The sequence below is a fragment of the Camelus bactrianus genome, chromosome 1, assembly GCF_048773025.1.
Source record: "Camelus bactrianus isolate YW-2024 breed Bactrian camel chromosome 1, ASM4877302v1, whole genome shotgun sequence".
Taxonomy (NCBI): domain Eukaryota; kingdom Metazoa; phylum Chordata; class Mammalia; order Artiodactyla; family Camelidae; genus Camelus; species Camelus bactrianus.
Window position 1 is genome coordinate 106720616 of NC_133539.1, and position 11492 is coordinate 106732107.

The 11492-nt window shown below is 40.5% G+C and overlaps 1 protein-coding gene across 1 annotated transcript; it reads left to right on the forward strand.

Moving 5' to 3' along the window:
• The first annotated feature begins 5 nt into the window (after positions 1-5).
• A4GNT (alpha-1,4-N-acetylglucosaminyltransferase) lies at positions 6-11050 on the forward strand. The gene is made up of 3 exons (XM_010952299.3): positions 6-108; positions 2222-2659; positions 5918-11050. Exons 2-3 carry the CDS (start codon positions 2249-2251, stop codon positions 6530-6532), a joined length of 1026 nt encoding a protein of 341 aa, XP_010950601.1. The 5' UTR covers positions 6-108; positions 2222-2248; the 3' UTR covers positions 6533-11050.
• Positions 11051-11492: the final 442 nt, after the last annotated feature.

An 11492-nucleotide genomic window follows, 5' to 3' on the forward strand; every position in this document is an offset into this window, starting at 1 on the left:
TCTGCCAATGATTTACTTCCCTCAGTGTTGGAAGATTAGGTGGTGATTTATCAGAAAGTATAGCAGGAAAAGACTTGTCATCATTGCTAAGACTGCAGGTATTAGAAGGTAAGCTCTGATTAATGGATTTATATTTTCTAAAAGAGTTACGGGGTAATGCAAAAACAGATCACTGATGAATGAAGATCTCTGCTGTGCTAGAGTTGACTGGAGTTAGAGCTAACATTGAAGGAGAGGGAGGTACTGTAGATAACTGCTCAGAGCTGGGCTTTGGAGGCAGGTAGACCTAAGTTAAAGTCACGGCTCTGCTAACAGTGTAACTTTGGCATGTTATTTAACTCCCACCTTTGGTTTGCTTCTTTGGTTAAATTTTCTTTCCAGTTCTATTTGTTTTTTGGAGAATTATCTTGGATTTTCTATATAGGCAATCATATTTTCTAGAGATATTTTTGCCACTTCTTTTCTAATATTCACAGTAGAAATTCTTTTTTAATTGAAATACAGTCAGTTTACAATGTTGTGTCAGTTTCTGGTGTACAGCTTTATGTTTCAGTCATACATATGCATACATACATTCCTTTTCAGATACTTTTTCATTATAGGTTACTACAAGGTATTGAAATAGTTCCTTGTGCTTACATATATATAGTATATAGTAGGACCTTGTTGTTTATCTATTTTATATATAGTAGTTAGTATTTGCAAATCTTGAACTCCCAATTTACCCCTTCCTACCACCTTCCCCCCCTCCCCAGTAACCATAAATTTGTTTTCTATGTCTGTGAGTCTGTTTCTGTTTTGTAAATAAGTTCATTTGTGTAGAAACTCTTTTCTTCTGTTTCACTGCACTGGTTAGACTCAGCAGAATAATGCTGAATAGTAACAGTGACAATGGATATCCACACCATATTCCTGGTCTAATGAGGATGTTTCAAATGCTTCATATTAAGTACAATGATTGCTCTATGTTCTGGTAAACACTGTTTGTCAGCTTAAGACACAAGGTTTCCTTGCACTTTTTAAAAATCATGAATGGATGTCAAATTTTATCCTATTCTTGGCATCTACTGAGCCAAAATGATCATATAGTTTTTCCTCTTTAATCTGTTAAAATAATGCATTTCATGAATAGTTTTCCTATTAATTATTTTCCTATTGTAAATCATCCTTAAATTCATCAGATAAACCCTAATCAATGCACTTTTCTTTTTGACATTGCTAGATTTGATCATATTTTATTTAGAATTTTAAAAATCAAAGCTTATAATTTTTAGAGAAACGCAAATCAAAACCACAATATCACCTCACAACTGACAGAATGGTTAGGATCAAAAAATCTACAAATAACAAATGTTAGTGAGGATGTGGAGAAAAGGGAACCCTTGAACACTGATGGTGGGAATGTAAATTGGGGCAGCCACTATGGAAAACAGTATGAAGGTGCCTCAAAAAACTAAAAATGAACTACCATGTGATCCAGCAATCCCACTTCTTGGTATATATCCAAAGAAAACAAAAATATTTTGAAAAATAATTTGAAAAGATACATGCACCCCAATGTACATGGCAGCACTATTTACAATAGCCAAGATATGGAAGCAACCAAACATCCATCAACAGAAGAACAGATAAAGAAGATGTGGTGTATATATATATATATATATATATATAATGGGACATTAGCAAAAAAAATAAAGAAAGAAAAAACAAATTCTGCCATTTGCAGCAATGTGGATGGACCTAGATGCTATTATGCTCAGTGAAATAAGTCAGAGGGAGAAAGACAAATACTGCATGATGTCATTTATATGTGGAACCTAAAAAATAAAACAAATGGATATATATAGCAAAACAGAAATAGACTCACAGATATAAAAAATAAACTAGTAGTTACCAGTGGGGAGAAGGAAGGAGGGAGGGGCAGGATAGGGATATGGGATTAAGAGACACAAACTACTATGCATAAAACAGATAAGCAACAAGGATATATTGTACAGCACAGGGAAATACAGCCATTATTTTGCAATAATTTTTAATGAAGTATAACCTAAAAATATACTGAGTCACTATGCTATACATCTGAAACTAACCTAATATTGTAAATCAATTGCACTTCAATAAAAAATCTAAGCTTAGAAGTGATATTCACGTATCACCTTCTTGTGTGCTATCTTTACCAGGTTTTGTGAATACACGTTTTAATTGACAGTCTTGATTTTAGGGAGCAGGCCAGGAGAGAGGAGTGGACATGCTGACGAGGCTCCAGTTCTCCCTGTCGGTCATCCTGCTGCTTGCCTGTGGCTTCCTCTACCAGCTCAGCCTGAAGTCCAGCTTTCTCTTCTTCCACTTGCTGCCCTACAAGTCCCAGCAGGGGCTGGGAGCCCTCCTGGGCCACGGGCGCTGCATCGTGTTCCTAGAGACCTCGGAGAGAACGGAGCCCTCCCCGCTAGTCTCCTGTGCAGTGGAGTCTGCTGCCAAGACTTATCCAGAGCAGCCTGTGCTGTTACTTATGAAGGGTCTCAACAATTCCACGCAGCTGTTCCCCAACTCTACCTCCCCAGCCTTTTCCCTCCTCTCAGCGATAGACAATGTCTTCCTCTTCCCTTTGGATATGAAAAGCCTGTTTGAAGACACACCGTTGTTTTCATGGTACACTCGAGTAAGTGTTCAGAGACTCTTAGCAGGTCAGCCTTGGGAGGGACCACAGAAAATGGGTCCAATCTAGTCCTTTTATAGATGGGAACACTGAGGGTAAGGACTCAGTGTCAGAGATGCACCTAGAACCCAGATCCTTTGACTCTTGCCTGGACTTCTTTCTACAATGTTGAGTCCTGATTCAAGGAAACAGGAGAGACTTAATTTAGGTTTGTCTGTACCCTGGTACCTTTTTCTTCCAGCTTTTTTCTTAGGATCCAGGCTACTTTGGAGACTATTTTTAACTGAATGAGTTTCCATATCTTTTCTAGGTGCATAGACCACTTATTTTTCACCGACAGTTTTAAGAACATCTATGGTAAATACTTTTTGTATCTGAGGGGGGAAATCAGGCAATATTTAACTTGAAAATGATGTAAATAGAAAATTCATGAAAGATCAGGTGGAATGCTGCTATATGAGACTGGGTTATGTTGAGATTTGATTGAGAAAGTCCTGGGTCTCTTAGGAATTTTGTGTGAAATCTCCCTCTACTTTTCTTTTTAAAGGACACTTGTGGTGGCATTTAGGGCCCATGATAACCCTCAGGATCCTCCTCTCAAGATCCTTAATTATATCAACTCTTCAAGACCCTTTTCCTATAGGAGGTAAAATTTACAGGTTTCAGGAATTAGGACCACTGAGTGGCTGTTCGTAGCCTACTACAGTATTTATATAAAAAGAGAGAAAATTCTTGTCCGGCCCTCATTCAGCCTGGGGACTAGGTGGGTTGTCTTGGGTGGCAGAAACACTTGTAACCTTGGGGAGGTGGGCTGTGGCACGTTCTGCCCCAGTTAGGCCACTAGGATAGCTGGAAGCCAGCTGTCAGGGATGACCCAGCGTGCCATCACCTGCTGGTGACCACTAGATTTGCTGATTTGGGCAACTGTAGCCCTTGAAGATGTCCAGGGATGAGTATTATAGGGGTGAGTAGGTCAGAATCCTATCTCCCTTTCGGATGCTCACCTCCCAGGGAGCCCTTGTGTTTCAGGCTGATGTTAGTCCAATGCCCACATCAAGGCAGACTCTCTCCTCCTCTGGTTCTGTGCAGCTTTTGATATCTGGGTCTGTTCACTCATAATCACCAATTTACCAAATAATCAACTTTACTTATTTTTACCAAAACCTTGTTTCTTTTCTTTTCTGTTTTTTAGTGGCAGGACTGGGAATTACACCCAGGACCTTGTGCATGATAAGCACGCACTCTACCACTGAGCTATACCCTCCCCCCAAAACCTTGTTTCTTTTGAATGAGTGGATCTCTGGAGTCAGACTGCCTGGGTTAGAAACCAACATCTACCTCTCTAACTTTGGACAAATGACTGAACTTCAGACTGCCTGGATTAGAAACCAACATTTACCTCTCTAACTTTGGACAAATGACTGAACATCATGGTACCTATCTTTACTTGAGGAACTGTGTAGATTTTATAAAGAGTTTAGAACTGCTACTGATAAATTTCAGCTATTATTATTTATGAAGTTTTTAGCAGTTGTATACAATATGGTGATGTTAATAACTCCTGTGAAAATTTCTGCAAAGTCTTAGCTGACTTGCTTTCACTTGGCTTTAGAGCAGAATTTTAAAAAATGTTTATTTTGTCAAAAGCCTAGGGTCATTGTTCTTTTAACCAACACAATTAAATTCAAAAAATCTATTTTGTTTCCTGTGTTCAAAAGTTAAGCATCCCATTTAGAAACACTGGCATTTATGATTTATTTTTATTCTTTTAAAAGTCATTTTCTCTTTTGCTCACGTTAGCATTTTTGGTCATCCTTGACTCCTGTTTCCCACTCCACATCCAATCCATCAGTAAATCCTGATCAGCTTTATCTTTACCAGGTGCCCAGAATCTGATCACTTCCGTCACCTCCTCTATTGTCACCCTGGTCCAGGCCACTATCATCTCCTGCCTGGATTATCCCAACAGCCTCCTAACTTGGCTCTTTGTTTTCTCCCTTGCCACCTTCCACTCCACCTATTTTCCATACCGCAACCAGTGTAACCCTTTCCATATCTAATTCAGATCACATCATTCTTTTCTTCAAAACCTTCCAAATCATTTCAGTCTTTACCCTAGCCTTGCTCCTTCACTCTTGCTCCCCACTTCTCTCTGATTTCATTTCCTCCCCTCTCCTTTCACTACTGTGCATTGCCACTTCCCTGTTTCCACACACAGAAAGTGCACCCCTGCCCCAGGGCCCTTGCACATGCTATTCCCTCTAACTAGAATCCTCTTCTCACTGATAATGGCATGGTTTCCCCACCCACTTCATTCAAGGTTCTGCTAGAACTCAAGATAAAATAGTGCTCCATCCTGCTCCCTTCCCTGTTGCCTGGCTTTTTTCTTTCCTAGTCCTGATGAACACCTAACATTATATATTTATTTCTTTATTATCTATCTCCCATCAGTAGGGATTTTTGTCTGTTTGTTCACTCCTGTATCTTTAGCAGCTGTAATTGACCTTGGTCAATAGTAAGTAGGCCCTCATTGAATATTATTAAAGGAATTGATTAATGGACAAAGGCAGGCACACATACATGCATTTTAAGATTCTTTTACCAATTTCTCAAACAGCACACATATTAATCTGTCCTACAGTTCCAGTTCCCTAGTTTATTTTCTTCTTTATCAGTTCTCAGCATTTTTAGGAGTTAAAAAAATTCTTTCCTCACTGTTTCATATTTGTGGTTAATTTTCACCCTATAGAAAGTGACTCATACCATTCATAGTGAAATCCCTTCTGGGTTTCTTCTTTATCTTTCCATTGCACTTCTTTATTTTAAAAACAATTTCATGAAATCTTTAAAAGCGGCTAAAACTTCCCACTGATACTGACTGATGTAAATTGTTTACTTTAAAAAATTTTATTTCTATTTATTTTTTATTTTATTTATTTTTTAAAATTTTGTTGGGGGGAAGGTAATTAACCTTTTTCTTTTTTTTAATGGAGGTATGGGGGATTGAACCCAGGACCTTGTGCATGCTAGGCATGCATTCTACCACTGAGCTATGCCCTGCCCTCCTGTAAACTTTTTACTTAAAGGCAATGTTTTTGAGTGGAGGTAAGTTTGGTAAATTTGGAAAACTGGGCTTTTGGCAAAGAGATTTTTGGGAAGTTGTCTTGCTTCCTCCTCCCCAGCTACCCTGGGTCTGGCTTCCTGCTGTGATCCCCCTCCCTCTTCCCCTGCTTGAGGGCTGATTTGCACCTGCTTCTACAGATCAACAGCAATAAAGAGAGAAACTGGCTCTATGTCAGCTCCGATGCATCCCGCCTGGCCATCATCTGGAAGTATGGTGGTGTCTATATGGACACTGATGTCATCTCCATCAGGCCCATCCCTGAGGAAAACTTTCTGGCTGCACAGGATTCTCAGTTCTCTAGTAACGGGGTGTTTGGATTCCTCCCCCACCACCCTTTCCTGTGGGAGTGCATGGAAAACTTTGTGGAAAATTACAATCCAGGTATCTGGGGCCACCAGGGTCCCAATTTGATGACGAGGATTTTGAGAGTGTGGTGCAAACTCAGAGACTTCCAGGAGGTGAGTGACCTCAAGTGCTTGAACTTGTCCTTCCTACACCCCCAGAGATTTTATCCCATCTCTTTTCGAGCATGGAGGCGCTACTATGAAGTCTGGGACACAGAGCCGAGTTTCAACAACTCCTATGCCCTGCATCTGTGGAACTACATGAACAAGGAAGGAAGGGTTGTGGTTAGAGGAAGCAACACGCTGGTGGAAAATCTTTACCGTAAGCACTGTCCCAGGACTTACAGGGACCTGATTCAAGGTCCAGAGGGGTTGGTGACTGGGGAGCAGGGGCCAGGTAACAAATAGAGCCAATGCTGGGTTACTGCTGCTACATTGTGGAACCGGCCACTTCCTGGAAGCGCACCCACGTGACAGTTAGACAGTTACAATTTTCCACATCATTCCACCAAAAAACTATTTGAACTAATAAATGAATTCAGTAAAGTTACAAAATCAATACACAAAAATCAGTTGCATTTCTAACCACTAATAATGAACCATCAGAAAGAGAGAGAAAACAATCCTATTTACAATTGCATCAAAAAGAACAAGACACCTAGGAATAAATTTAACCAAGGATGTGAAAGACCTGCACGCTGACAACTTTAAGACATTGATGAAGAAATTGAAGAAGATACAAATGAATGGAAAGATATCACATTCTCATGGATTGGAAGAATGAATGTTGTTAAAATGTCCATTCTACCCAAAGCAATGTATGCACTGAAAGCAACCCCTACCAAAATTCCAATGGCATCTTTCGCAGAATTAGAGAAAAGGATCCTAATATTTGTGTGGAACCGCAAAGGACCCGGAATAGCCAAAGCGATCCTCAGAGAGGAGAGCAGGCTGGAGGCGTCTTGCTCCCCAACTTCAAACTGTATTATGAAGTCACCAAAACAATGTGTGGTCCTGGCACAAAAACAGACACAGCGACCAGAGGAACAGACCAGAGAGCCCAGAAATAAACCCACACGGATGTGGTGAATTAATTTAGCACAAAAGGGCCAAGAACATACAGTGGGGAAAGGACAGACCCCTCACGAAATAGTGCTGGGAAAACTGGATACCACACACCAAAGAATGACCTTGGACACCATCTACATCGCACACAAAACGGACTAAAATCCAGTTTTCCGTATCAAGCCCTTCCTCTCCTGGGTCGTCTGAAGACAGACCCCCGTCCCCTCCCCCAGCAGTCAATTACACATAGGCAGTCCCCCCATTTTTCCTCATATTCTCTTCCCTTTTTCCTCACCTTTTTGGGCGGGTCTTGAGGAAGCCGGGCTCCTCTCTACATGGAAGCAGCCTCGTCTTGTCCTGAAGCTGAATCCCCAGCTGGTCCTAAGGAGGCCCAGCAGCGACAGCCCATTGCAGCCCTGGGGTGTCCAGAAGCCACGCCAAGCTGCGCGGGAGGAGACGGAGCTCAGCTCACAGAGGTTCCGGAGTCAGCCGGTGAAACTCCCGTGACCTCCTGACTGGATCATAGAGGCGGGCTCAGCGCTCCCTGTGGGCAGTCTGGGAAGTGCAGGCCGTGCAGATCAGGATGCACTTGCTTTGTTTACAATAGAAAAATCGATTCGTGTATAAAATATAAAAGTTTATTTCCCTCTCCTGTAAAAGTGAGGCGGGAAGCCCCATAAAAAGACTGGCAGGACCCCTAGGCAGGGCCGCTGCTCTCCTCCCACTAGCGTCCGGTTCTCTGACCGGGAAGCTTTATCTCACTTTTTGCCTCTAAAGTGGCTAACTTACACCTAGAATTCTATTGGTTCCCTGAGGTCACTTCTGATTGGTTATTTCCTTCACTCCTGATAGGTATTACTCTCACTCCTGATTGGTTATTACTCTCACTTCTAATTGGTTATTACTCTCACTCCTGATTGGTTATTACTCTCACTTCTGATTGGTCCACTCCCCTAACTTCTGATTGGTCTATTTGTAGTACTTCATTTGCATGGAGCTCACTCCTGATTGGTCTATTTCTACAATGCTTGTTCATGGTTGGTCAACTTCTGTGTACTTTATTTGCATATGATGTTGCAAAGTGTAAAACTGGCAGCCTATAAAAGGTCTGTGTAAAGCTATGGACAGGGTCCAGAGTTTGAAGTGTTAACTCCTCTGGCCTTGCTGGTGTAATAAACCTGAGTTCTCCAACTCTCCAAGTGCTTCTTGGTCTCTTGCCTGGTTCCGGGTTGCTGTCACAACTGAACTGTAACACCGAGCTGTAACACATTTTTCCTCAACAAAAGTAGTTTGAGGGCAGACAATCCAGGGTGGGTATAGTCCCTGCAGTTATCAGGGACCTAGGCTTCTTGCGTCTTTCTGCTTGTCATCCTGAGTGTCCACAGCCCAGGGGCCATATGGCTGCTTGATCTCCCACCCTCCATTTCTGCAATTCAGGCAGCAGGATAAAGGAAGGAAGAAAGGTGCACCTCCCTTATTTTATGAAGACTTCATGCAAGTACCATATAACACTTATGTCTTCTTGTTGGTCAGAATGTAGCTGCAAGAGAGGCTGGGACATTTAAGGAGGAAGAGAAAATGGATGTTAGGATAGGCAGCTAACAGTTTTGCTAGATATTAAATTTACTTTCGTAAGATTAATTACAGGTTCTGTTAGAGAATTGGCTAGGATAAACAGAGACTCAATGTCTAGTCCTGAATTTGATATTCATTAACAGATTCAGTTAACAATATTAATTGAGCCCCTTCTGGGTGCCAAGCACTGATTTAGATGCTGAAGACATAGCAGGATCAAACCGACAAGGTCCCGTCTAAGTCAGTTTGGGCTGCAAAAGCAGAGTACTACAGACTGAGTGGCTTACAAACAGTAAACAGTTACTGGTTACAATCCTGCAGGCTGGAAGTCCAAGATCAAGGTGACAACATGGTTGGATTTTAGTGAGGGTCTTCTTCAGTGGCAGGTGATACTCATCTTTTTGTATCATCATATGGTGGAGCAGGGCAAGGGAGTTCTCTGGGGTCCTTCATATAGCGGAACTAATTCCATACAGGAGGGCTCTACCCTCATGCCCTAATTACCTCCCAAAGGCCCCACTGCCTAATATCATTTCTGGAGAGTAGGATTCCAAGATATGAATTTGAGGGGGACACAAACTTTCAGCCCACTGCAGGTCCCTAGTACTTACATCCTAATGACTTGCCACATCCCCCTGGGAGAGTCTCCTCTCCTCCCTAGGGTGTCTACTTTTCTCTATTCTATCCCAGTTGGCTTATAAAAGCAAATTACAAATTCAAACCAAAAAATTACTGCCCCTTTTACAGTCACATAAAAATTACCTCCTTTTTCCAGGAGGTATGAGAATTAATATTTCTTCTACAAGTGCCCATCAGTCAAGATTTTCTAGAACTTTCTTTTTGGTAGTTTGCTTTTGGGAAAAATAGTTTGTATTTTTCTCCAAATATAATATTATAATGCTTTCTCAGACTACATCTACCTATGCCCTTTTATTCTGATATTTACTCCTTTGAGAATCACTGCTTTGACTATCTTTATAAAAAATACTCACAAGTCATGTCTCCTGCCCCAGCTTTATTTATTCCCAGTTACTTGCTCTGGATTCTTCGATCCAGTCTGACACCAGAGTCAGACTTTGAGGCTTGCTGCTACTCCCCATGGCTCCCTTCTGATTTCTGTCCTCAGACCCCCTGCTGGTTTTCAGCCTCCTGAGTGTCTCCACAAGTGAGGATTCCTAGGGCTAGCCCCCTCGGGGAGGAGCATGTCACACACATTGAATCTCATTTCCTCATCTGGAGAATGTATGACAGATTGTTCTCCAACTAACCACCTCCATCACTAGGGTTTGAAGGGTTTGACTAGAAAATGTTCAATGTTTCAAAAATGTATGAATTGTTTGTTAATGGGACTAAATAGATCAACCTGAATGTCACATTTCTTTATGCTGGGCTGTGATTATATGAATTCACTGTGGCAATATTGACCATTTGATGTTTATAGCGAGTAAAATGTTTAATAAAATGTGGGGAATAAATTAGTAATGTATTAGTAATAAATACAGTTTGTTTAGTAGAAAAGAATATTTCAAAATTTGGTGGTGGTGGAAAAATGCATAGACTAAAATGTATATGATAAAAAATAAGTACTAGGGCTGTAATGTACAACATGATGACTTCAGCTAATACTGCTGTGTGATATACAGGGAAGTTGTTAAGAGAGTAAATTCCATGAATTCTCATTACAAGAAGTTTTTCCCTTTTTTCTGTTTTTCTTTTTCTTTTTACTGTATCTTTTGGAGAAGATGGATCTTAGCCAAACCTATTGTGCTTAGAATGTCACAATATATAGATCAAGTCACTGTGCAGTATACTTTAAACTTATACAGTGATGTATGCCAATTATTTCTCAATGAAACTGGGGAAAAACCATGGTGGTGAGGGGCGTATTAGGCAAAGTAAAAAATGTAGTGAGTGTTAAGAAGTGTGTGATTCCTGGGCTTCCAGATGACCTTGGATTCCTTCTGGCCTTTGATGAGTCTATGCCACCTGTTTACGTCATGATACATTTTGAAAATAGGCCGTGCTGGTGTTTTCCCTCATGTTAATTTTTTTCCCAAACCCCACACTCATTCTTAGAATTTCAAACAATAAGCTTTGAAAATGGTGTAAAAGTAGTGGGGAGGGCATAGCTCAGCAGTAGAGTGTGTTAGCATGCATGAGGTCCTGGGTCCTGGAGTCATAATACATATTATTATGTCAGTTGTTTTTCAATTTAACAATATACATGTCTTGCTGAAGCATTGTGCTGTACACCAGAAACTGACACAACATTGTAAACTGACTATATTTCAATAAAAAAAGACAATATATATATCTTGGACACCTTTTTAAAATTAACATACCAAGATATATTCTTCATAAGTGCTGCAGAGGGTTTCATTGTAGGATAACATAATCAATGTAATCAATACCCAATTGGTGAACATTTAAGTTGATTCTAATTTTAATTGTACACATAATCCTATAATGAAAGTCCTGATTACCACATTTTGACAACTTTAAATTTTGATATGTGCTGCCTGATTGTTTTCAAAAAGGCTGTTTGAAATTGCCCATTTTCCCATCTTTCACCAGTGCCAAAAATATCTATTTAATTTTAGCTAATATGATTGCTTAAAAATGTGTCTAATTGGTATATTACTTATGGTGAAGTTGAGTGTTTCGCATGTTTAATTGGCAATATATATTTTCTTATTCTGTTACTTGCTTAGTATCTTTTGTCCACTTT